This window comes from Eubalaena glacialis, chromosome 1, assembly GCF_028564815.1.
Source record: "Eubalaena glacialis isolate mEubGla1 chromosome 1, mEubGla1.1.hap2.+ XY, whole genome shotgun sequence".
NCBI classification, from domain to species: Eukaryota; Metazoa; Chordata; class Mammalia; order Artiodactyla; family Balaenidae; genus Eubalaena; species Eubalaena glacialis.
Window position 1 is genome coordinate 207,560,714 of NC_083716.1, and position 25,192 is coordinate 207,585,905.

The following is a 25,192-nucleotide window of genomic DNA, read 5'->3' on the forward strand; positions in this document are numbered from 1 at the left end:
TATCAACTCATAATTCTCTACAGAAACTGTCCTTTAAAACTGAAATCAAAATAAAGCCATTTTCAGATAAAGAACTGAGAAAATTCATGGCCAGGGGACTTTTAGAAATGCTAACAAATTGTATAGGCTGAAGGGAAATTACAACAGTAATTTATCTATAGGAAAGAATGAAGATGGCTGGAACTGGTAAATGTCTGGGTAAACATAAGACATTTTTCTTCCTTAATTTCTTCAAAAGTTATATATAGTTTAACATATGCAGACAACAATAAAATGATAGCTCAATCATCCCAATATTCTCTCATTTCTGTGTCATTTATACCTTCACCTACTCCCTACCACCTTACTCCATAATCATGATCATCATCATCGTTATTATATGGTTCTTTTTGATAATATTTATATACATTGAAATGTACAATTTTGAGCTGTATACTTTTGACAAATAGGTATTATGGTATAGAACATTTCCAACTCCCCAGAAAGTTCTCTTGTATCCCTTTCCAGCCAATGCCTAGCCTACCATAAATAATAAATGTTTTGATTTTTTTTCACCTTAGTTTTTCCTTTCCTAGTTTGTTCTTTTTTATCGCCAAACAGTAATCCATTGTATGAGTGTTAACAGTATGCTTTAACTATTGTAAATGAATCTGCTACGAATATGCCTATACAAGTCTTTTGTGGACAAATGTCTTCACTTCTCTTCGATAAAACCTAGAAATGGATTTTTCTCTATCAAAGGATTGGTGTACACTTTATAAAAAATTGCTGTTTTACATTCTCATTAGCAACGTATGAGAGTTATAATTGTTCCACAACCTCAATAACACTTAATGTTGGCAGACTTTTTAGTTTTATCCATTCTAGTTGTGCAGTGGTATTTCCTTACAGCTTTAATGTGTATTTTCCTGACAACTGATAATGAACACTTTTTCACGTGCCAACTGGCCTTTTGTATATCCTCCATTGTTGTGTAAGTCTTTTGCCCACTTTTAAATTGGGTTGTCTTTTTTTTTAGTATTGAGCTGTAGAGTTCTGGAATTTAGATTGGGATGGCACTGAATCTACAGATCTGTGAAGGACTGGCATCTTAATAATATTGAGTCTTCCACTTCATGAACATAGTATGTATCTCCATTTATTTAGGTCTTACCCTAAATAAATCCTGTCAATCCTAAATAATCCGGTGGGTAGAAATTCTCTCAGTTTTGTTATCTATGACACTCTATTTTGCCTTCATTCATAAATGACAGTTTAATTGTATATAAAAGTATAGATTGGCAACAATTTTCCTTTTTTTAAAGCTATCATTATTGGTCCATGCAAAACTCATTCTTTTGTTTGTTCATTTACTTGTACATTCATTCCTTTTTAACCCCTTCCTCATATCCATCTCTCATCACAATCATTCTAATGTGTTTGATGTGTACCTTTTTATTTGAATGTGTTCTTGTAAAATGTGTTATGTACATATGCTAATCTACACAAATGATACTGTGCTGTAGATTTCATTTCTGATTTTTTGTTGTTTTTTTTCACTCAGTATTTATTTACTTATTTATTTATCTGGCTGTGCTGGGTCTTAGTTGCAGCACGCAGGGTCTTCGTTGGAGCATGTGGGATCTAGTTCCCGACCAGGGATCGAACCCGGGCCCCCTGCATTGGGAGCTCGGAGTCTTAACCACTGGGCCACCAGGGAAGTCCCCAGTCCTTTGTTTTTAAGTTCTATGTATGTTGCTATGTATGTGTCTGTTTTGTTGTTTTCATTATATAACATTCCTTAGTGTTCCTTAACTCTTTGAGGATAGAAGCCCTAATACCTTAGGTTGTCTATTGCAGTCAATGAGAAGTCTGGGTTCCTACTGTCCCTCCTTTTTCTCTTTGAATCTTTTAGAAAAGAGTTTTTATCTGTGATGTCCTGAGGTTCTCTAAGATGTATTTAAGTAGAGTGTATTTTCATTATGGAGGTTCATGTCTTCCTTCAGTTCTAGAAAATTCCAAGCTGTAATCCCTTCAAATATTCTTTTTCAGCCATAATTTCTTCTTTTTATCTGAATCTTCTATTGGGTGTTATTCTTTGTATGTCTTAATGGCTCATTTGTTTATCTGTTTGTCTGTCCTATATTTTGGGTAAGTTCTTCAGTACAATCTTCCAATTTATGAATTCTCTTTTCAACTCTGTTCAGTCTAGAGTTCATCATACCTATTGAGGTTACTTTTTTTTTTTAATCCAGTGACTCTTTCTTTCTTTCTTTTTTAATTTCCAAGTTTTCTAATTGGTTCTTCTTAATATTCTCCTAATTTCTTATCCTTTTTAATGACATCATTCCATAATTTTTCTCTTTGGCACCCTAAATATATAGAATTCTTAGACTTTTTAACTGGAGTAAATTCATTTTCCAAATATTGATTTTGTTGGTTGAATTCTGTAAGCTTATTTTGAGTATAAAATCTTTACTTTTCCTTCTTCCTCTCTCTGGTTATTCCTCCTTATCTAGTGATTATAGATCACTAGATCTATAATCTAGTTGCCTCCACTTCACCTTCAGGGTTGCTACTTTCACAGTGTCATATACTGATATTTTAGGGACCCTGATATAGTGGTATCTGAAATACTACTGATCTATTCAGGGTGTTGAAGGAGTATTGCATGTGAAACACTTTTAATTTCTACCAACCTGCAGAACCTGAACTCCCAGAAGCCAGGACCTACTTCTATACTGAGAGCTCAAGACGTCTGTTTCAGTCCACTCACCTCTTTGTCTTTCTATTTTGTTTCTAGTCCGTGTTTATCTTATTATCTAGCCAAGATAAACTTTCTGGGGTTTGTTTTTTTTATGATTACTATGAATTTGGAGCAGAACTTACCATGCCATCTTAACTAGAAATCTCCTTTCTTCTTTTTTTTTTTTTTTGGCCGTGTCGCACGGCATGCTGGATCTTAGTTCCCCCACCAGGGATCGAAACTGTGCCCCCTGTAGTGGGAGCACAGAGTCTTAACCACTGGACCGCCAGGGAAGTCCATAATCTCCTTTATTTCTAGAAAGAGTACAATATTTTTTTTACTTGAACACTGTCACCACATGGAACACTTTACTCATTTTTGCATTATATAATATTTAAATTTGTATTTGTAGCTATCTCTTGGATATGGAATACAAATATTAAAATAAAACAAATCAATATTCTCTTTAGAGGTAGTTCTATACTCACTTTACTTATAACATCTCGTTACTATGACATCACTGAGAAACAAGCAAAACAGACTGATGGTAATGTGCAAACTGAAGCACTGAAATCCCCTTGAGAAAAATAATCTGTGAAGACTTTTGACTAAATACAACATCACCGTTTGATGTAATTAAGAAAATACATTAGACAAGGTTGCTGTTTAATATTAATGTAGTATTCCTGATTACTCTGGCTCCCAAGCTATGAATTTTCTTTCTTTTTTTTTTTTAAAGGAACATTTATTTATTTATTTATTGGCTGCGTTGGGTTTTCGTTGCTGTGCGTGGGCTTTCTCTAGTTGCAGCGAGTGGGGGCTACTCTTTGTTGCGGTGCACGGGCTTCTCATTGTGGTGGCTTCTCTTGTTGTGGAGCACTGGCTCTAGGCGCGCGGGCTTCAGTAGTTGTGGCTCACAGGCTCCAGAGCGCAGGCTCAGTAGCTGTGGTGCACGGGCTTAGCTGCTCCGCAGCATGTGGGATCTTCCTGGACCAGGGATCGAACCCGTGTCCCCTGTGTTGGCAGGCGGATTCTTATCTCTACAGCCTAACAGGTAACGTGGAGCCAGTGAAGGTTTTTGAGCAGCAGAAAGACTAAACAGAGAGTTTAGAAAATCTTTCCATATTCCAGATACAATCTAATAGGAGTCTGGACCAAGGACATTAGCATAAGAACATATTTGAAGGAAGAATCTATAGAACTTGTTAATAATGATTCAAGTTTTGCCCCTGAAAAATAAGGGCAATTAGGAGAAGCTATCTAAGTGGGAACACTATGCATTTGATGTGTGAAATTTTGAATTTGAAATGATAAGGGACATCTGAGTTTACAGAAATATCTAACAACCAATTAAAACTGTAGTAGCAAAGGTTGTTTCAAGCTTGGATCTCCAGTCATACTGCCTAGGTTTGAAGTCAACAACTCCACTATTTACTAGCCGTGGGACATTGTGCAAGTTACATTAATCTTTCTGACCCTTAGTTTTCTCATCGGTAAAATAGGAATAATGAAGTAAATAGATTGGTATAAGAATCAAAAGAGAAAATACATGTAGAGCACTTAGAACAGAAATTGTTGGCAGTTAAGAAGCATATTATTTTATACTTTTTCATTTCAATTTTTAGATTGGAAATGGTGATTTGGGAGCTAACTATATGAAGATAGTTAAGCAGTGAGTACACAGGAGAACTTCAAGAAAGAAAGCAGAAAGGTGGTAAAATTTGGAGGTCTGCGTAAGGTGAATCAAATTTGTACTAGGTTCTTAGTAACCATAATAAGAATAATAGGTTAGGGCTTCCCTGGTGGCGCAGTGGTTAAGAATCTGCCTGCCAATGCAGTGGATGCCAGTTCGAGCCCTGGTCCGGGAAGATCCCACATGCCGCAGAGCAACTGGGCCCGTTCGCCACAACTGCTGAGCCTGCGCTCTAGAGCCCGCGAGCCACAACTACTGAGCCCGCGTGCCACAACTACTGAAGCCCACGTGCCTAGAGCCTGTGCTCCGCAACAAGAAGCCACCACACCCGCGCACCGCAATGAAGAGTAGCCCCAGCTCGCAGCAACCGTAGAGGGCCCGCGCACAGCAATGAAGACCCAACGCAGCCAAAAATAAATAAATAAATAAATAAATTCATTTAAAAAAAAAAGAATAATAGGTTAATGAGAAATATGTTCTATATATAATAGATACTTAAATCCCATAGTTGAAAGAAACTGAAAAGAACCTTAGAGGTTACCTAGTTCAACTTTCTATTTCTTTTATCTAGTTCAAAAGGGATGGAGACTTCCATAAAATGAGAGACCAATAAAAGAATTTCAAAAATCTTAATCATAACTGAGAGAATATAAAACAATTACACGGAGAAAATTTATTCGATATAGAGTTAGAGTGAAAAGCTTATATTAACTCCATCACCCAACAAGACTGCTATAAAGGGATTAAAGTGTCATTTATCCTCATTTGCCATAAAATCATTCACCAGAGCAATAGCAATAAAGACTGTGTGCTGACTAAACAGTTTTTATAAGTAAAATAGCTTTTTGTCTTTGATTGACCAATATGAAACTGCCAACATTAGATCATTTTTGACCTACAAAATCAGCAATTTCATATGGTTCAACCTAAAAAAAGGAACTCAAACAACTCACCTCAGAAGAAAGTGGTTTGTGGGCAAATGATGTGCCTAAGCAAGATCACATCTCCACTGTATTTCAGGGATCTAGGCTGATGGGCAAACACTATGGTCCTCCGGCAAATTAGTCCTTAGCTGCCTTCTTGCTACAGCAGCGGAGTTGAGTAGATCCAGCAGACTGCATGGCCTACACAGCCAAAATTATTGACTATCATGGTCTTTTACAGAAAAAGTTTACAGACCTCTGATCTAGATCATGGTTCTCAAAGCATAGTCTGTAGAGTCATAAGTCTCTTTAAGCTAATGTTTATTCTTTGTTCATATGTATGTATACATATATACATATGTACACACATATATATACTATATTATCATATACGTAATTTTTTAAAAATAAATTTATTTATTTAATCTGTTTATTTTTGGCTGTGTTGGGTCTTTGTTGCTGCGCGCGGGCTTTCTCTAGTTGGGGCAAGTGGAGGCTACTCTTTGTTGTGGTGTGTGGGCTTCTCATTGCGGTGGCTTCTCTTGTTGCGGAGCACGGGCTCTAGGCGCACGGGCTTCATTAGTTGTGGCACACAGGCTCAGTAGTTGCAGCACACAGGCTCTAGAGTGCAGGCTCAGTAGTTGTGGCGCACGGGCCTAGTTGCTCCATGGCACGTGGGATCTTCTCCGACCAGGGCTCGAACCCGTGTCCCCTGAATTGGCAGGCGGATTCTTAACCACTGCGCCACCAGGGAAGCCCCATATATGTAATTTTTAAAGGTACTGCCTGACTAATCTTTCATCAATTGTCCATTAATTCAGGAATAGTTTTTGGCTCTGGCAAATCAATGAGTAGATTATGTTACAGGGTCATTTGTATGTCCCCTTGCACAGATGGAGACAAACTGAAGCCTATTGGAATTATTAGGGGCTACTGATATGAAAGACAAACTTTTAAGTCACAGATTGAGAATCTGCCCCTCGAACTTTCCTAAAGGATATATTTTATAAAGTACCAGCTGTAATATTAGACTAGAATTGCATGAGGTTATAAATACGAATCCTTTCAGATAGGTGAGCTTAACTGTTGTTTAGCCAAACGTGGGTTTGGTTACTAGAGACTAGAACAGGACTAGGGCAGTTGAAATTTACAAATACTCTGAGACAACAGAAGTAGGCAGAACTATAATTAGCTGAAATTTCCAAAGAGTCCCAATAAGGAAGTCAGTTTCATACACATATTAAATGCCAGCTTTGTTCTGGGTGCTACACTTGACACTGCAATCATAACATCAATAAGACACTGAATGAGAAAATTAAATGCAGACCTGTCTTTATCTAAAATAGAAAGAATATGGCAATTACTTACAGCCATTCAATCATACACCCCAAAATCCCATACTAAGAAAGTAAGTTGCCCACAGAGAGGATACAATGTCCACCTAATATTCTTATAACATGACTAGAGCTTAATTGTTTTTCAAAAATACTTCAAAATTATGTAAAAGGTAAAGTCTTAGAGGGGGCTTAAGATATTTAAAAGTTCCTGATAATCTTGGTATTACTACTGACTAAAATAGTAATCATTATACTTGTAGAACTGTTGACAATTTTAAAAACATTTTCACACATTTTATCTCCTTCAATCTTCATGACAACCCTGACAACTAGAAATGGCAGATTTTATTATTCCAGTTTTGTAAAGGAGATCACTGAGGCACTGTGAAATTAAGGGAACTTTCTCAAGGATACACATACATTAAGAACATATTGATACTTAGCACACATCCAAGACTTTGACTCCAAAAGCAGTGTTCTTTTGCATTTTGAAGGTGAGAAAACTATGATTAAAGTTATCTTCTGTCTTATAGTGAGTTAACTGAAACATACAATATTAGTTTCCTAATTTTCAGGTAACCTGCTTCCAAAAACCTATAGGTTTCCAAGAACTAGTTAGGTACATAAAAAAGAACGTTGCTTATAAGAATGAAAACAGAAAAAGGTCATTAACAAAACAGAAAGTCGATACTGCAAACTGTGTTTGAATTTCTAGTTACAATAAAATTTATTTTTTATAAGTAGTATATACTTTTATTAATCTGCATAATTTTAGTCTATAAAGAAGAGGGTATTACATAAAAAAACAAATTAGATGTTATTTTTTTCAAAAAATGATATGCTTCAGGATTGTTATTTACTTTTTAGACTGACATATTATGAATTTACTCTAGAGATATAATTAATTTACGTACACCACTTTAGTCATATCATTTCATAAAGGACATATGAGTAACATTTAAAATAGATTATTAAATTGAGTTATTTGTAGTGAGGTGGATGGACCTAGAGTCTGTCACACAGAGTGAAGTAAGTCAGAAAAAGAAAAACAAATACCGTATGCTAACACATATATGTGGAATCTAAAAAAAAAAAAAAAAGTTTCTGAAGAACCTCAGGGCAAGACAGGAATAAAGACGCAGACGTAGAGCATGGACTTGAGGACACGCGGAGGGGGAAGGGTAAGCTGGGATGAAGTGGGAGACTGGCACGGACATATATACACTACCAAATGTAAAATCGATAGCTAATGGGAAGCAGCCACATAGCACAGGGAGATCAGCTCTGTGCGTTGTGTCCACCTAGAGGGGTGGGATAGGGAGAGTGGGAGGGAGACACAAGAGGGAGGAGATAAGGGGATATATGTATACATATAGCTGATTCACTTTGTTATACAGCAGCAACTAACACACGATTGTAAAGCACTTATACTCCAACAAAGATGTTAAAAAAATTTTTTTTAATTAAAAAAAATAGATTATTAGATAATTAAAAGCTTTTGCACAGCAAAGGAAACCATCAACAAAACAAAAAGACCACCTGTGGAATGAGAGAAAATATTTGCAAATGATGCGACCAACAAGGGGTTAACATCCAAAATATACAAACGGCTCATACAACTCAATATCAAAAAAACCAAACAATCCAATCAAAAAATGGGCAGAATACCTGAATAGACATTTTTCCAAAGAAGACATACAGATAGGTAACAGGCACATGAAAAGATGCTCAACACTGCTAATTATTATAGAAATGGAAATCAAAACCACAATGATGTGTCACCTCACACCAGTCAGAATGGTTACCATCAAAAAACTACAAATAAATTTTGGAGAGGATGTGGAGAAAAGGGAACCCTCGTACACTTTTGGTGGGAATGCAAATCAGTGCAGTCATTACAGAAAACAGTATGGAGGTTCCTTAGAAAGCTAAAAACTGAACTACCATATGATCCAGCAATTCCACTCTTGGGTATATATCCGGAAAAAACAAAAACACTAATTCAAAAAGATACATGCACCCCAATGTTCACAGCAGCACTATTTACAATAGCCAAGACATGGATGCAACCCAAGTGCTCATCAACAGATGACTGAGTTAAGAAGATGTGATACACACACACACACACATATATACACAATGGAATATTACTCAGCCATAAAGAAAAATGAAATACTGCCATTTATTGCCATTTGCAACAACGTGGATAGACCTAGAGAATATTATGCTTAATGAAATAAGTCAGACAAAGACAAATACTATACAATATCATTTATATGTGGAATCTAAAAAAAAATACAAATGATAGTATATACAAAACAGAAATAGATTTACAAACATAGAAAACAAACTTCTCGTTACCAAAGGGGAGAGGGAAGCGGGAGAGGGACAAATTAGGGGTATGGGATTCATGGATACAAACTACTATATAGAAAATAGATAAGCAACAAGGATTTACTGTATAGCACAAGGAATTAAACCTATTATCCTGTAATAACCTATAATGGAATATGAGCTACAAAAATACCGAATCACTATGCTGAAACTAATCTGAAGTTAACACAATATTGTAAAGGGACTATACTTAAATAAATAAATCAAGCAGAAACTAACACACCATTGTAAAGCAATTATACTCCAATAAAGATGTTTAAAAAAAAAAAAATAAGACTTGAAAAATGTTGATGAAAATCAATAACACCATTCAAAATATAAACAATATATTAGAGAAGAGGAAGTCAACTAGAGAAGAAAATATTTTATCTTTTTGAAAGAATGGCTGAAAAACTATATTTCAAAAGTTTTTGATAGTTTAAAGTATCACACTAAGTTCTTCTGTTAAAACGATATTAGGACTTCCTTGGTGGCGCAGTGGTTAAGAATCCGCCTGCCAATGCAGGGGACACGGGTTCGAGCCCTGGTCCGGGAAGATCCCACATGCCTCAGTGCAACTAAGCCCGTGCGCCACAACTACTGAGCCCGCATGCTGCAACTACTGAAGCCCGTGCGCCAAGAGCCCGTGCTCCACAACAAGAGAACGAGAGCCCTCGCACCTCAACGAAGAGTAGCCCCCACTCGCTGCAACTAGAGAAAGCCTGCGCACAGCAATGAAGACCCAATGCAGCCAAAAATAAATTAATTAATTTTAAAAAATAAAAAAATATTTTTTTAATGATATTAAAGCTAACTGCTTATAAAGCTTGAGTATTATATTTCCAACTTTATTGCAAATTTCAGGCCAACACCTCTCCCAATCCTCTGCTATGCTCAATGTTCCCAAGTGCAGAGCCTCTCATAATATGAAGCTCAAATGGGATAACACATACAAAATTTCTTTTAAAAATATAAAGTTGTATATAAGTATATTACATACAGCCTCTCAATAAACAAGAATGCATAGGATGTAAAATTTTAAAACCCTAAACTTTTTTTATTTGACTGACATAATTTTAAAACTCAACACTGAGAAAAACTTGAAAGAACTTGCCCTTTCAGGTATTAAAATGTATTACAAGGGTGCCCTGTCAAAAATGCAGATTGACTACATGCACTTATCTGTGTTCCCTTCCCAAACCCACTAAAATAACAGTAAAGGTATAAAACAAAAAAGTTATCTATTAACTCATAAGCATAGAGAAAATAAGCATAGTGACTAGAGCATATGAGAGATTTCAATAAATTTTTGGAAGAAGGCAGAGAAAGTAGTATCCTAAGCAACTAACAGAGGAATGCTAATGAGGAATGAGTCAATTACCCTGCAGAGTATCTGAAAGACTCACCATTTAGAAGTGGAAGGAGGGTTCACTGAAGCCTGTATACAGCAGGCTGGACCCTGAGGCACCTCCCCGCCGGCTTAATCTATGTCACTCAATGGAAGTTGAAGAAATTAAACATGGAAAGCTCTGGTCTTTGGCAAGCTAACAGAAGAGGGCTTGGCCTGAAAACAAAATGATTAAGTGAAAGTTTATATGCTGAATCACTGAATTTCAAGCTCTTTTCCCCTTCCTTGCTCACCAGTAGCAAAGCACACACACCCACACCTCTCCACTCCTCAGAGAAGACTGGAACATTCTTTTCTCTGAAAAAAATTAAAAGCTCCAGAGAAAAGGAGTACTTCATTTGGACATTCTAAAAGGATAGATCTTTGCCTTTTCACCCTAGGGAGAAACTCACCAGCTGACAAGCTCACTCCCACATACTAAGCTTCCAATTAGCTTTGTTATAATCTTAAATATAGAGAGCCAAAGATAGCCAGATATCTGAGGAAACTGTCCGTCAAGAAAGACCTCTGACCTAAACCAACAACAACAAAAAAAGAAAATATCTGAAAGGAAACAAAGACAATACGGGGCTTGGTGTGGGGGGGTGGGTGGGGGGGTGGGGGTGGAACAAAACAAAAAATAACTCTCTAATATCCCTCAAATATTGTCTTATAAAATATTACCTTATCAGAGAGATAAGTAAAGCTACTGCTTCCATGAACAGACTATCACTTAGAAAGGAATAAAAAAGAATCATTGGGGAAAAAAATAGAATAGTTGAAAATTTTAAAACATTAATAAAAGGGTTGAAAAATATAAGAAATATCTCAGAAAGTAGAACAATAAAAAAGTTAAGAAAATTAGGGACTTCCCTGGTGGGGCAGTGGTTAAGAATCCGTCTGCCAATGCAGGGGACATGGGTTTGATCCCTGGTCCGGGAAGATCCCACATGCCGTGGAGCAACTAAGCCTGTGCGCCACAACTACTGAGCCTGCGCTCTAAAGCCCGCGAGCCACAACCACTGAAGCCCACACACCACAACTACTGAAGCCCGCGTGCCTAGAGCCTGTGCTCCGCAACAAGAGAAGCCACCACAATGAGAAGCCCGCGCACCACGACGAAGAGTAGCCCCTGCTCGCCACAACTAGAGAAAGCCCCTGCGCAGCAACGAAGACCCAACGCAGCCAAAAATAAATAAATACATTAGAAAAAAAAAAGTTAAGAAAATTAAAGACAGTCCTGGAAGTCTAATATTTGTCTAAAGGGTATTGTAAAGATTGACTAAGGGAAGAAATAATTGAAGAAAATTTCCTGTAACTGAAGGACACAAATCTCCATACAAAAAGAGATTTGCTCCAAAGTGCATCATTGTAAACTTTCAGAAAAGCAGGGATAAAAAGATCCTGGAAGTTCTCAGAGATAAAAATTAGATCACATACAAAGCACTGGGAGTCAGAATAAGAGCAGATTTCTCAAAAGCAGCAATGCATGATGAGAAGAACTAAATAAAATCTGGAAAAGCAATGAAGGGAAGGCCTAAGATGACAGCTACACAGAACAAGCAGCTCAAATTCAAGCAGGAAGATTAATGACTCTAGAAAGCAGATCACTAGGAAACATAACTGATATGTTTGAGTATATTACTCATAGCCATATAGCAGAAATGTTAGAGCAATTGGGAAAAAAATCAACGGTTATTCAGAAAATTAGGTTAAAAAAAAAGCCAGTATTAATTCCAATAAAAATGAAGGGAAATGATATTCAAAACAGGAGGAATGGTTATAGGGCACTAAACCAAGTTGGTTTTTTTTTTCCAGTTTTATATATATATAAATATATATGTGACACACAGCACTGAATAAGTTTAAGGTGTACAGCATGATTTTACTTACATATATCGTGAAATAACCACCACAAGTTTAGCGAACATCCATCATCTCATATAGAGACAAATTAAAGAAACAGAAAAAGACTTTTCCTGGTGATGAGAACTCTTTAGGATTTACTCTTTTAACAACTTTCATAGACAGCATACAGCAGTGTTCATTTTATTTATCATGTTGTACACTACATTACTAGTACTTATTAATCTTATAACTGGAAGTTTGTAGCTTTTGACTGCCTTCATCCAACTTCTCTCTCCGCACCCTCCACCTCTGGCAACCACAAATCTGATCTCTTTTTCTATGAGTTTGTTTCCTTTTGAAGTATAATTGACCTACAACACTATGTTACACACATTGTGATTTGATATTTCTATACATTTCAAAATGATTACCATGATAAATCTAGTTACCGTCTGTCACCATACAAAGACATTACATAATTATTGACTATATTCCCCACACTGTACATTTCATACCTGTGACATTTATTTTGCAACTGGAAATTTGTACCTCTTAATCTCCCTCACCTCCTTCATCTCTCCTCCGCCCAAACCCCTCCCCTCTTGCAATCACCTACTTCTTCTCTGTATCTATGACTCTGTTTCTGTTTTGTTATGTTTGCAAATGGCAAGATTTCATTCTTTTTTACGGCTGAGTAATATTCCATTGTGTGTGTGTGTGTGTGTGTGTGTGTGTGTGTGTGTGTACCATCTTGTTTATCCATTCATCTGTTGAAGGGCACTAAGGCTGCTTCCTGATCATGGCTATTGTAAATAATGCTGCAATGAACATAGGGGTGCATGTATCTTTTTGAATTAGTGTTTTCGTTTTCTTCAGATAAATACCCAGGAATGGAACTGCTGGATCATATGGTAATTCTATTTTTAATTTTTTGAGGAATTACCTAAGTCCCTAATACTGTTTTCCATAGTGGCTGCACCAATTTACATTCCCACCAACAGTGTACAAGGGTTCCCTTTTCTCCACATCCTCACCAACACTTGTTATTTTGAGGTGATATCTCATTGTGGCTTTGATTTGCATTTCCCCTATAATTAGTGATGTTGAACATCTTTTCATGTGCCTATAAAGCTGAAAGCATTTTCTCTAAGATCAGGAACAGGACAAGGATGCCCACTCTTGTCACTTTTATCCAACATAGTATTGGAAGTCCTGGCCACAGTTATCAGAGAAGAAAGATAAATAAAAGGAATCCAAATCACTCCTGGGAAAGAAGAAGAAAAACTGTCACTGTTTACAGGTAACATGATACGATATATAGAAAATCCTAAATATACCATGACAAAACTATTAGAACTCATTAATGAATTTGGTAAAGTTGCAGGATACAAAATTAATATGCAGAAATCTGTTGCATTTCTATACACTAACAAAGAACTATCTGAAAGAGAAATTAAGAAAATGATCCCATTTAGGGACTTCCCTGGTGGTCCAGTGGTAAAGAATCCACCTTCCAATGCAGGGGATGTGGGTTCGATCCCTGGTCGGGGAACTAAGATCCCACATGCCGTGGGGCAACTAAGCCCACGCGCCAAAAGTACTGAGCTAGCACGCCTCAATGAGAGAGCCTGTGTGCCGCAAACTACAGAGCCCATGCACTCTGGAGCCCACGCGCCACAACTACAGAGCCCATGCGCCCTGGAGCCCGTGTACCACAATTAGTAAGAGAAAAAAACCCGCATGCCACAACTAGAGAGAAGCCTGCGCACTGCAACAAAAGATCCCACACACCTCAATGAAGATCCTGTCTGCTGCAACTAAGACCTGATGCAGCCAAAAAAAAAAGAAAGAAAATGATCCCATTTACAATCACATCAAAAAGAATAAAATACATAGAAATGAATCTGACTAAGGAGGTAAAAATCTGGTACTCAGAAAACTGTAAGATGCTGATGAAAATAACCAAAGACTTCCCAAACAGATGGTAAGATAAACCGTGCTCATGGATTAGAAGAATTAATATTATTAAAAAGACCATACTACTCAAGGAAATCTACAGATTCAATGCAATCTTAACAAAATACCAATGGCATTTTTCACAGAACTAGAATAATTCTAAAATTTGTATGTAAATGCAAAAGACCCTGAATAGCCAAAGCAATCTTGAGAAAGAAGAACAAAGTTGGAGGTATCATGCGCCTTAATTTCAAACTATACTACAAAGCTACAGTCATCAAAGCAGTATGGTACTGGCACTAAAACAGACACACAGATCAACGGAACAGAACACAGAGCCCAGAAATGAACACACACTTACATGGGCAATTAATCTGACAAAGGAGGCAAGAATATACATTGGGGAAAAGAGAGCCTCATCAATAAATAGTGCTAGGAAAACTAGACAGTTATGTGCAAAAGAATCAAACTGGACTACTTTCTCAATGATACCCAAAAATAAATTTAAAGAGTTAAATATAAGACCTGAAACCATAAAACTTCAGAAGAAAATATAGGCAGTATGCTCTTTGACATCAGTCTCAGTAATATTTTTTTGACTAAGTTTTAAAAATACTTGTTAGTTCACAGTAACATAAACACTTACTTGATTTAATAAAAACTGTAATATAGGGTTAGATTGTGGTGGTGAAGGAGACCTAAGTCCTAGTAGATAATGCTTTAAATTAATAAATCAAAACGCAGCATATAAACATGTGATTTAGAAAATACCAGAGGAAAAAAAAGGGTTGAAGGTACATGACACTGGAGATTGGAACTGGAGCCGGATTGGAAGAACTGCTTTTAAACATTATAATCCTTTAATATTTGACTTTTAAAGGTCATGGACATGTACAACTTTAACAAAATGACAATTATCTTGAAAAAATAAGCCTGAATGTGAATCTTACTAATTAAAACAGAATGGTACTGGCACCAGAACCATAGAGCAGTGGAACAAATGAAAAGAAATCCACAAAGAGATAAGAAAATATAAAAGAATGTAGTGGTATGATCAATATACTAATTTCCTATGGCTGCTGTAACAAATTACCACAAACTTGGTGGCTTAAAACGATAGAAATTTATTATCTCACAGTTCTGGAGGCCAGAAGTCTGAAATCAAGGTATTAGCAGGGCTGTACTTTCTGGGAGACTCTAGGGAAGAATACGTTCTACCCTCTTGTACCTTCTAATGGCTGCTGGCAGTCCTTGACTAATAGCAACATAACTCCAATCTCTGTCTCTGTCTTCACATCACCTTCTCCTCTGTGTATGTATCTAATCTCCCTCTGTCTCTCTCCCTCTGTTTTAAGAAACAGTTTGGACGTTTCTTAAAAAACTAAAAATAGAACTACCATATGAACCAGCAATTTCACTCCTGGGTATATATCAGAAAAAAAGAAAAACACTAATCTGAAAAGAGACATGTACCCCCCAACATTCATAGCATCATTGTTTACAATTGCTAAGATATGGAAGCAACCTAAGTGTCTATCAACAGATGAATGGATAAAGAAAATGTGGTGTACATACATACAATACTACTCAGCCATAAAAAAGAATGAAATTTGTCATTTGCAACAACATGGATGGACTTGGCGGTTATTATGCTAAGTGAAATAAGTCAGACAGAGAAAGACAAATACTGTATGATATCACTTATAAGTAGAATCTAAAATAAAAGAAACTAGTGAATATAACAAAAAGGAAACAGACTCAGATATAGAAAACAAACTAGTGATTACCAGTGGAGAGAGGGAAAGGGAAAGGGGAAAAATAGGGGTAGGAGATTAAGAGGTATTTATTTATAAAATAAAATAATATTTATTTATAAAATAAATAAGCTACAAGGATATATTGTACAACACAGGAAATACAGCCAATGTTTTATAATAACTATAAGTGGAGTATAACCTTTAAAAATTGTTGTACACCTCTAACTTACATAATATATAATATATAATATCAACATAATATATAATATCAACTATATCTCAATAATAAATAAATAAATAAATAAATAAATAAAAACCTCTATTCATTAAATCAGGTCCCCCATGGGGAAGAAATTTGCACATCTCATAGCACTGATGCCAGTAAGTAAATGTCAGATACAATGAAGTTTGCATCAGATTCAAAGAGGATGACCAAATTTGACATGCATCTCCTCTAGTCTGAAGCAGATTCGGTTTTGGCAAATATAATAGGTCCTGAAGAGCAATTCCAATAATTAATCACTAACTTGAAAACATGAATTCTTAAAGGCATAGCAGCCAGATTTAAGGAAGAGGTAGACAGTTTACTTGGTGCCTATCTCCCTATATTATCACAGGCTAGCAAAGAAGACTACTGAAGAAGAAATCATTATGTTTAAGGTGGGGAATGCTTCGTTTTAAGCTCTTCTGGTTTCTATGAGGAGAAATTTTCTATAAATATTCCCAGCCTCTTGCCCTTTCTCCCCTACAGCGAGAAGCCTGACGGGTGAATTAACCATTGGTCCACATTTCTTGACTGGGTAGAGCTAATTTATCAAGTCATAAAATTAGTGAATTTAGTCCTTTTTTAACCTTTTACTCATCACTTGTGACCTAATCAGTGAAAGGCAAAAGTCTTAGGTAAGTGTGTCTATTATGAAGACCCAAACTTTCCCTTGAGTGGGCTCTTCCAGGTCTGGACTAGGGGACAGAAATATTAAAAGACCATTGACATGATACACATCCTCTAACGGTTCTCTCAATAATAAAGCTGATATTTTACCTCCATCTGCCTAGGTCTTTGACTACATCTGAATTGGTTTCAATCTCAAGAGGGAACAAAAAGGTGAGAGGTATTATGTGTTGGTCTCCGTAAAACCTACAATGGCCAGGATATTTTAAATTTTCCCTGACAAGGGGCAAGGCATGGCTGTAGAGAAACAGAAACAACAAGCTGGTAGTCAACCTTGTATAGCAGACAAAAGTACCCTAGAAAAATCAGAGATATATCAGCATTGACCTGCCTCTGGAACCAGTGATTAACATATGCTGTGGGAAACTGCTTCAAGAGAGCATATGAAAACTGTCACCAAGAAGCCAGTTAAAGAAGAGATCACGATAATGTACCCAGTCACCTACTCAGCCTCAGGGTTATATAAAACTACTTATACTACTCTTGGGCAAAAAGTAGGCCAAGATAGAACTGCCCCTTTCAACAATAAATAACATGAAAAATAAATAACATGAAAAAGTAGCATTATAAGAAAAGGAGGGACCATAACATAAGAGAAAAATATATATAAATTTGAAAAACTGCTTCATAAAACAGGTTTAAAGAAAAACTGCTCTGCCTGCAGATAAATGGAATAATATTCCATAAAAGAGATTTTTAAAAAAGAGCTGAAGGAAGCAAAAGATATAAAGAAAAAGAAGAGGAAAAAAATACCACAGAACTTGAAACTGCATTAGAAACAATTCCAAGTAGAATAGATACTTCAGAAAACTAAGTGAATAATATTGATGACAAGCCTGGGAAAATCATTCAGAATGAAGATTACAAGATAAAGGTGGTTAGATTCAAACAAAGTGGTTAGACGGAACAAAATGATGTATAGATATGGAAGATAAACAATTGAGATCTAACGTAAGAAATATTCTTAGAGAGAGACAGACATATGGAACAGCCAAAATATTCAAGCATATAAAGCTGAAAATTGAAAGGGTTCACCGTGTTCCAAGAAAAATTAATAGAGAATGATCAAGAATAAGACATGCTGTGGAATGTTGCTGAATTTCAAGGGTAAAGAAAGAATGCTACTAGCATCTAGACAGAAAAAAAGAGGGCCACCTACAAATTAAATAGTTTATCCTGGCCTCAGGCATCTCCTCAGCCACATTAGAGAATGGATAAAAGTGAGACTGCAGAGTACTAAGGGAAAAAGAATCTAACATGGAATTTTCTATGTAGCTGAAATACAATTTTAATGGATATATAACATTCCATGTGTATGGATGTACAATAATCTACTTGATGGTCTGTTATTGATGGATATTTAGATTGCTTCCAGAATTTTATTATTTCAAACCATGCTAAAATTAGTAAATATATATATTATTTAAAATACATGCAAGTATACCTATAAAATAAATTCCTGGAAGTATAAGGGCTGAATCAAAGGGTTTATGCATTTTAAATTGTTTTCATTTTGCTAAATTGTCCTCCATAGAGATTGTACCAGTTTTTATGCCCAGTACCAGTAATGTAGGAAAGTGCTTGTTCACTACAACTCACCAATTTTCTGGTCTTTTCCAGCCTTAGAGATAAAAAATTATTTTTAGGTAAAGGAATAATTTGTAATTACCATATTTCATCAATTGAAGACACCATCATTTGAAAAGTGAACCATTATTTTATGTACCTCTATATAAGAAAAAGGGCTACAAAGTAAACTGTGCTTTCATATCATCAATTGTCAGATACATATTGGTAAAAAGTTCAGATTACAGAAATGATTTCAGAGATGTGAAAATATGAACAGGTGCATCTTAGAATCAATAAAATATGGTATTTGAGTAAGGCTGAGTATCTAGACAAGGGTTTTTTAGATATACAAGAATCAGAAATATAGCACTCATGAACCCCTCTTAAAATAAAACAACAAAACAAAAATTATTTGAAGCCACAATCCACAAGTAAAATATATTTAAAAATATATTTAAAAATCAAGAATTTATAAAATGGAGAAATGGTGAAATGGTATAGCAATGAGCATTTAATTCTGTTAAATCTAAATGTGATTATAACAAACAGAAATTAATTGTTATGACTGTTTAAATACATAATGTAAAGTACATAATGTAAAAATAAGAAAAATTTGATAAAAATCATCTGTGACAAAAATTCCAGAACATACTGTTAAAATGTTAGTAAGAAGCAATGTAAGTATAATTTTTCATCTTTCATGATAAAAAGGCATTTAATAAAATTTAACATCCCTTCTTGATATCTTAAGAAGAAATTTTTCATAAAACAGGAATATAGGGCTTCTACTTTAATAGGGGGCATACACACATACACACACTCACACTCAAATGCACTATAGTACTTAATGATAAAACACCAAGAGCATTCCCATTAAAGCGAGGAACAATACCAAGGAAGGCCACCATTTTTCTATTACTTAGCATTGTTCTAGAAGTGCTAAACAATAGAATGAGACAAAAAAAAATGGGGGATTAGTATAATTTTACACATGATGTGACAGTATACCTGGAACACTTAAGGCAATGCATTGAGAAATTATTAGAAGCAATAAGATCTTTTAAGAAGGTAGCTGGTTATAAAATTAGTATATAAAACTGAGCAGTTTTCCTACTGATTTCCAAAAAATAGTTAGAAAATATAATGCAAGAAAAAAATTCGTCCCTATTAAAATTCCTAGGAATAATTTCAATACCAAATAACTTATATGAAGAAAACTAAAAGCACTACTAAAATAGAAAGTTGACTTTAAAAAGAAGAGAAACACCTTGTTTTTGGATAGGAAGACTCAATAAAGTAAAGAAGTCATTTGTTTCTAAATTAATCTATGCATGCAATGTAATCTCAATCATTATTAAAATTTGCAATTATTGGGCTTCCCTGGGGGCGCAGTGGTTAAGAATCCGCCTGCCAATGCGGGGGACACGGGTTCGAGCCCTGGTCCCAGAAGATCCCACATGCCGTGGAGCAACTAAGCCCGTGCACCACAACTACTGAGCCTGTGCTCTAGGGCTCGCGAGCCACAACAACTGAAGCCCGCGTGCCTAGAGCCTGTGCTCCGTAACAAGAGAAGCCACAGCAATGAGAAGCCCGCGCACCGCAAGGAAGAGTAGCTCTCGCTCGCTGAACTAGAGAAAGCCCGCGCACAGCAATGAAGACCCAATGCAGCTAAAAATAAATTAAATAAAATAAATTTTTAAAAAAGTTTCAAAAAAAAATTGCAATTATTTTTAAAATGACAAAGTAAGTCAAAAGTTCACTTGGCAAACAAAATATAAGAATAACCAGAAAAAATCTGGAAAATAAGAGTAATAAAGGGATTTTTAAGTAATATTAATTAAATCAGTATTGTACTGGTATTCCACTTCCATTTCAGAAAGTTAAGAGAACTCCCATCCTAACAATGAGAATAAACTATTGATAGATAACCTACAAAATTATGTGTTTTTTAAAAGCCAATCAGAGAGCTGAGGATGCAAAAAAAAAGCTAATGAACTAAAATCCAGAAAGTGAACAGTCCTGCCTAGGACTCATGACTCCTTTCATCTTTGGCAGAACAGTAGGAAGAGAAGGAAACTGCTTGACAAAAAAAAAAAAAAAAAAAAGAGGACAAAAGACAAGTGAACTACATCTTTAAGTCCTGAAAAAAGTTGGCCAAGAATTCTATACCCAATAAAAATATCCTTCAAAAATGAAAGGAAAATAAAATTTCAGACAGATAAAAACTGAAAGACTTATCCCAGGCAGACCTACACTACTAAAAATCCTAAATATTCTTTAGGGTGAAGGAAAATGATAATATATAGAAACTCAGTTCTACAGGAAGCAAGAGAGAAATCAAAAAAGGTAAATATATACTGATAAACACAAAGAGAGTTTCAAAAATATACATGTGCATTTTTAAATTTCACTAAAAGATGATTGTTTCTTTAAAAATAAAAAATATAAAGCATATGTAGAAGTAAAATATATAACAGAAGAAAAGATAAAAGGATGATAAATGGAAGTCTAAGTTGTAATACTCTTACATTGTTCATGAAGTACTAGAATATATTTGAGAATAGGCTTTATAAATTCAAGATGCATATTGTGATCTCTAGCACAATCAATAAAAAAAATAACACAAAGAGGCAAAACTAAAAAGTCAAGAGAGGAGAAGAAGTAGAATATATTTTTAAAAACTCAATTTACTAGAAAGAAGGCAGGAAAGAGGACCAAAGAGTAAGTAGGAAAACAGAAAAAGAACACCAATATTTTGTGCTTAATCCAAACACAGAAAACAATTACAAAAACATAAGTGGATGATATAAACAGTGTTAAAAGGCAGACTGTAAGACTAGATAACAAGTAGTACAACCCAACTATATGTAGTTTATAAGAAACACACATTAAACATAAATACAGATGAGTTAAAAGGAAAAGGATAAAAAAGATATGAGACAAACATTAAGCTTATATTAATGTCAGACAAAACAGGCTTCCAGGTAAAAAGTATTTTCAGAGGTAAGATGACCATTTCATAACAATAAAAGGGTCAATTTATCAAAAAGACATAGCAATCTTAAATATGTATGTGATTAATAACAGAGCCACGAAATATGAGAAAAAAAAATTGACAGAATTAAAGGGAGAAACAGACAAATCTACAATCATAATTAGAGACTTAACACTCCCCCCAGAGTAACTGACTGAATAAGGAGACATAAAACATGTGGAGATTTAAAAGATTTGAACAACACTCTCAACCAACTTGACTTAACTGACATTTATAGACCACTCCACCACCACCACCAGCCAAATACAAATTTTTTCCCCAAGGGTAATGGGAACATTCACCAAGACAGACCTTAGGATAGGCAGAAAACAAACAAACAAAAAAACTCAATAAATTTAAAGGTTTTGAAATAGCGCAGAGGACGTCCTCTGACGCCAACAACACTAATTTAGAAATCAATAGCAGTGATCTATCTAAAAAAAAAATTCCCAAGTATTTGGAAGTAAAGTAACACATCTAAATAAATAACAGGTGACAGAGAAATTTTAAAATATTTTAAACTAAATGATAATGAAAACACCCAAATTTGTGGGATGCAGCTAAAGCATGCTTAGAAGAAAACTTATAGCTTTAAATACCTATCAATATATGAAAGTAAAAAAGGTACAAAATCAATTATTTATACTTCCACTTTAAGAAGAAAAAGAAGAGCACAGTAAACCCAAGGTAGAAGAAACAAAATAATAAAAATAAGAGTAGAAATCAGTGAAATAGAAAACAAGCAAATAGAGAAAATCAGTTGGTTCATTTGAAAAAATTACTAAAATTTACATGCTTCTAGCAAGATTAAGAAAAAAAGAATAATATAAATGAGCAATATATAGCGGGCAGAATACTGAGTATAAATATAAAACGACTAAAAAGATTGGTCATATAAAAATATATACATACCATTGGATGTTTATTTGGCCAATAAATGTATAATTAACTCCTACTAAAGGATGGGCACCTGTGGCTACTCCATAAATATTGATGTGAAGATGATTAAAGTAATATCACCTTACAGTACGTTGCCTGAGTCGTAACCACATAAATCAATACATAAATACTTAGAAAAAAACCCAAACGATGGATAAACGTTATCTTCCCAATAAGCTATTTCACAGTGACCCAGAGTTTATGATTGCTTTCATGCTCTGTGCATCAAGATCATCTATTACATGAAAAATAATCCCACACCCTCTACTGGCAAATCCACAGCATCGCGGGTTAGTTGCCAGGATGGATTTTTTTCCACTCTCCATCTTTCTCAGAGCATCAGGTATCTGACAGCTGACAGCATTTGGGCATCTGACCAGATGATCCAGTTTCCACGAGCCGGACCGGTGCGTGGCGCTGGGATAAAGGCCTCAGGCAGCGAGATTTGTGCGCGGAACCCCTCGGGAGCTCGCGCCTTCTGCACTTTGTCTTAAACCGCACATTTACTTGTGTTTTGTTTTACCCATTCCTAGCCATTTAGTCTGTAAAGAAGACATTCCCACTACAAAATAATAACATGAAAATAAGCACAACATAAAAAGGAGGTCAGCAGGAAAGCACCTAAAGGCCGTAAGCATCTGCTTCTAATGGAAGCGATCCGCACCTTCGAGAGAAATCACCCAAACAAGCCTCAGGCCCCTGCGCTCGTTCGCTCGCTACCCGGGGCGAGCGTGGGTGGAAGCTCCCTTCGGCCCGCCGGGACGCTGCCAAGCCTAAAACTACTGTTGGCCTGATCTGCCCAGGGTAAGCCCGGAGGAGCTCGGACAGGACCTCGTCCGGGAGGGGAGGCCGCAGGGGCCGGGGTCCCCAAGGGAACCGAGAAGGCCAGCGAAGCCCCGAGAGACCGCGTGCGCGCGTGGCGGGCACCTCCCGCCGCCCCTCCACCTTGGGGCGTCGCCATGGGAACCAAAGGTTTGGCCTCCCAGCCTCCGCCGGGGAGGGCGCGGCCCTTCCTCCGCGCGGAGAGTGGGGGGCCAGAGGAGGCCGCAGACACTCACCTCGACGCCGGAGCCGCGACGCGCCGGTCCTGCGCCGGTCCTCCGCCGCCTCGTGCCGCGTTCGGCAGCTCGGAGGTCGGTGCCGGCGCCCGTTCCCTCTGCCGCCGCTCGCGAGCCCTGCGCCGCTGCCGATCCGCACCCGCAGCCGGTGCCCCTCCGCACCGGAGCGTGGAGGTGTCGGGCTCCGGCTGCGGGAGGCGGGAGATTTAAACGCCGCGGCTTGGCTACCGCAAAAGCCGCGCTGCTCTCGGCGCCTCGGCCCCGGCGTCCGCGTTCACTCCGTTCAGGTTCTCGCGTAACCCCGCGGGAGCCGCGGCTCTCCGCCGGTTCTTGAAGAAACTCCGAGACCCTCTCTGTTCCTCCTTTCCCGAATTCCTCTTCACTTAATGACAAACACCAAACCGGTCAGAACATCAGTATAAGGTACTGAGTGGGAGACCTCCGAGGCGTGGGGAAGTGGAGGGAATTCTTGGCTCCTCTGCTGAGTCCCGAGCCCGGAGCCCGGGTCCCCCGCCTCCTCCCAGCCCCACTGCACCTGCCGGGCCCTGGGCTGCCACCCCTCGGAGGACGGAAGCTTCTGAGCCTCGGTCATTCCTGAACTCTCGGGCGCTTCTCAGCACCAGTGGCCGCACGCGGTAAACGTTCACGTGCTGTATGTAACTTATTTTAAAGGTTTAAAGAGGATTAAGTTAATAACTGTTAATAACTGACCTCAAGTGCACATTTACATAACCATAATTTGTCATAAATGAATCTTCGAGTCAAAGGTAAAATTTGCACCTAAAAACCTCAGAAAAAAATTGGAAATAAGGCAAAAGTAAAATTATGTTATTGGTGGAAGATAATTTAAACCCAAAGTGCTTTCTTTTTTAAAATTTTATTTATTTATTTATTTAGGCTGTGACGCGGTCTTTTTTTTTACCAGCATAATGAGTGGATTTTTTTTTAACATCTTTTTTTTTCACACACACACTGTATTTTATTTTTACAAGACATAAATAGACTGACACCAAGCATTGTACATGGATGACCACAAAAATATGGAACGCTTCACGAATTTGCGTGTCATCCTTGCGCAGGGGCCATGCTAATCTTCTCAGTATCGTTCCAATTTTAGTATATGTGCTGCCGAAGCGAGCACTTTTTAACATCTTTATTGGAGTATAATTGCTTTACAATGGTGCGTTAGTTTCTGCTTTATAACAAAGTGAATTAGTTATACATATGTTCCCATATCTCTTCCCTCTTGCGTCTCCCTCCCTCCCACGCTCCCACCCTCCCTATCCCACCCCTCTAGGTGGTCACAAACCACCGAGCTGATCTCCCTGTGCTATGCGGCTGCTTCCCACTAGCTATCTGTTTTACATTTGGTAGTGTATATATGTCCATGCCACTCTCTCACTTTGTCACAGCTTACCCTTCCCCCTCCCCATATCCTCAAGTCCATTCTCTAGTAGGTCTGTGTCTTTATTCCCGTTTTACCCCTAGGTTCTTCATGACCTTTTTTTTTTTTTTTTTTCCTTAGATTCCATATATATGTGTTAGCATACCGTATTTGTTTTTCTCTTTCTGACTTACTTCACTCTGTATGACAGACTCTAGGTCCATCCACCTCACTACAAATATCTCAATTTCGTTTCT

General features: G+C 37.0%; 1 protein-coding gene and 1 non-coding gene across 5 annotated transcripts in view; both read right to left on the reverse strand.

Annotated features, from left to right (window-relative positions):
- Positions 1 to 23,906, reverse strand: part of ICA1L (islet cell autoantigen 1 like) — a 65,940-nt gene extending 42,034 nt beyond the window's left edge. Inside the window, exons 1-4 of one of the 4 annotated variants that reach the window (XM_061204088.1) lie at positions 23,552 to 23,561; positions 10,458 to 10,615; positions 5,372 to 5,542; positions 2,869 to 3,039 (exon numbers count right to left, since the gene is read on the reverse strand). In XM_061204088.1, the coding sequence (XP_061060071.1) occupies positions 2,869 to 2,933 (65 nt within the window). In that variant the 5' untranslated portion in view covers positions 2,934 to 3,039; positions 5,372 to 5,542; positions 10,458 to 10,615; positions 23,552 to 23,561. Of the gene's footprint in view, positions 1 to 2,868; positions 3,040 to 5,371; positions 5,543 to 10,457; positions 10,616 to 23,551 lie in introns of all 4 variants that reach the window. The other 3 variants (XM_061204097.1, XM_061204105.1, XM_061204112.1) reach the window with 3 other exon arrangements.
- Positions 23,907 to 24,585: 679 nt separating this feature from the next.
- On the reverse strand, positions 24,586 to 24,692 carry LOC133078825 (U6 spliceosomal RNA). The gene has a single exon (XR_009697949.1). It is a non-coding gene; the product is annotated as a U6 spliceosomal RNA (small nuclear RNA).
- Between the last annotated feature and the right edge of the window lie 500 nt (positions 24,693 to 25,192).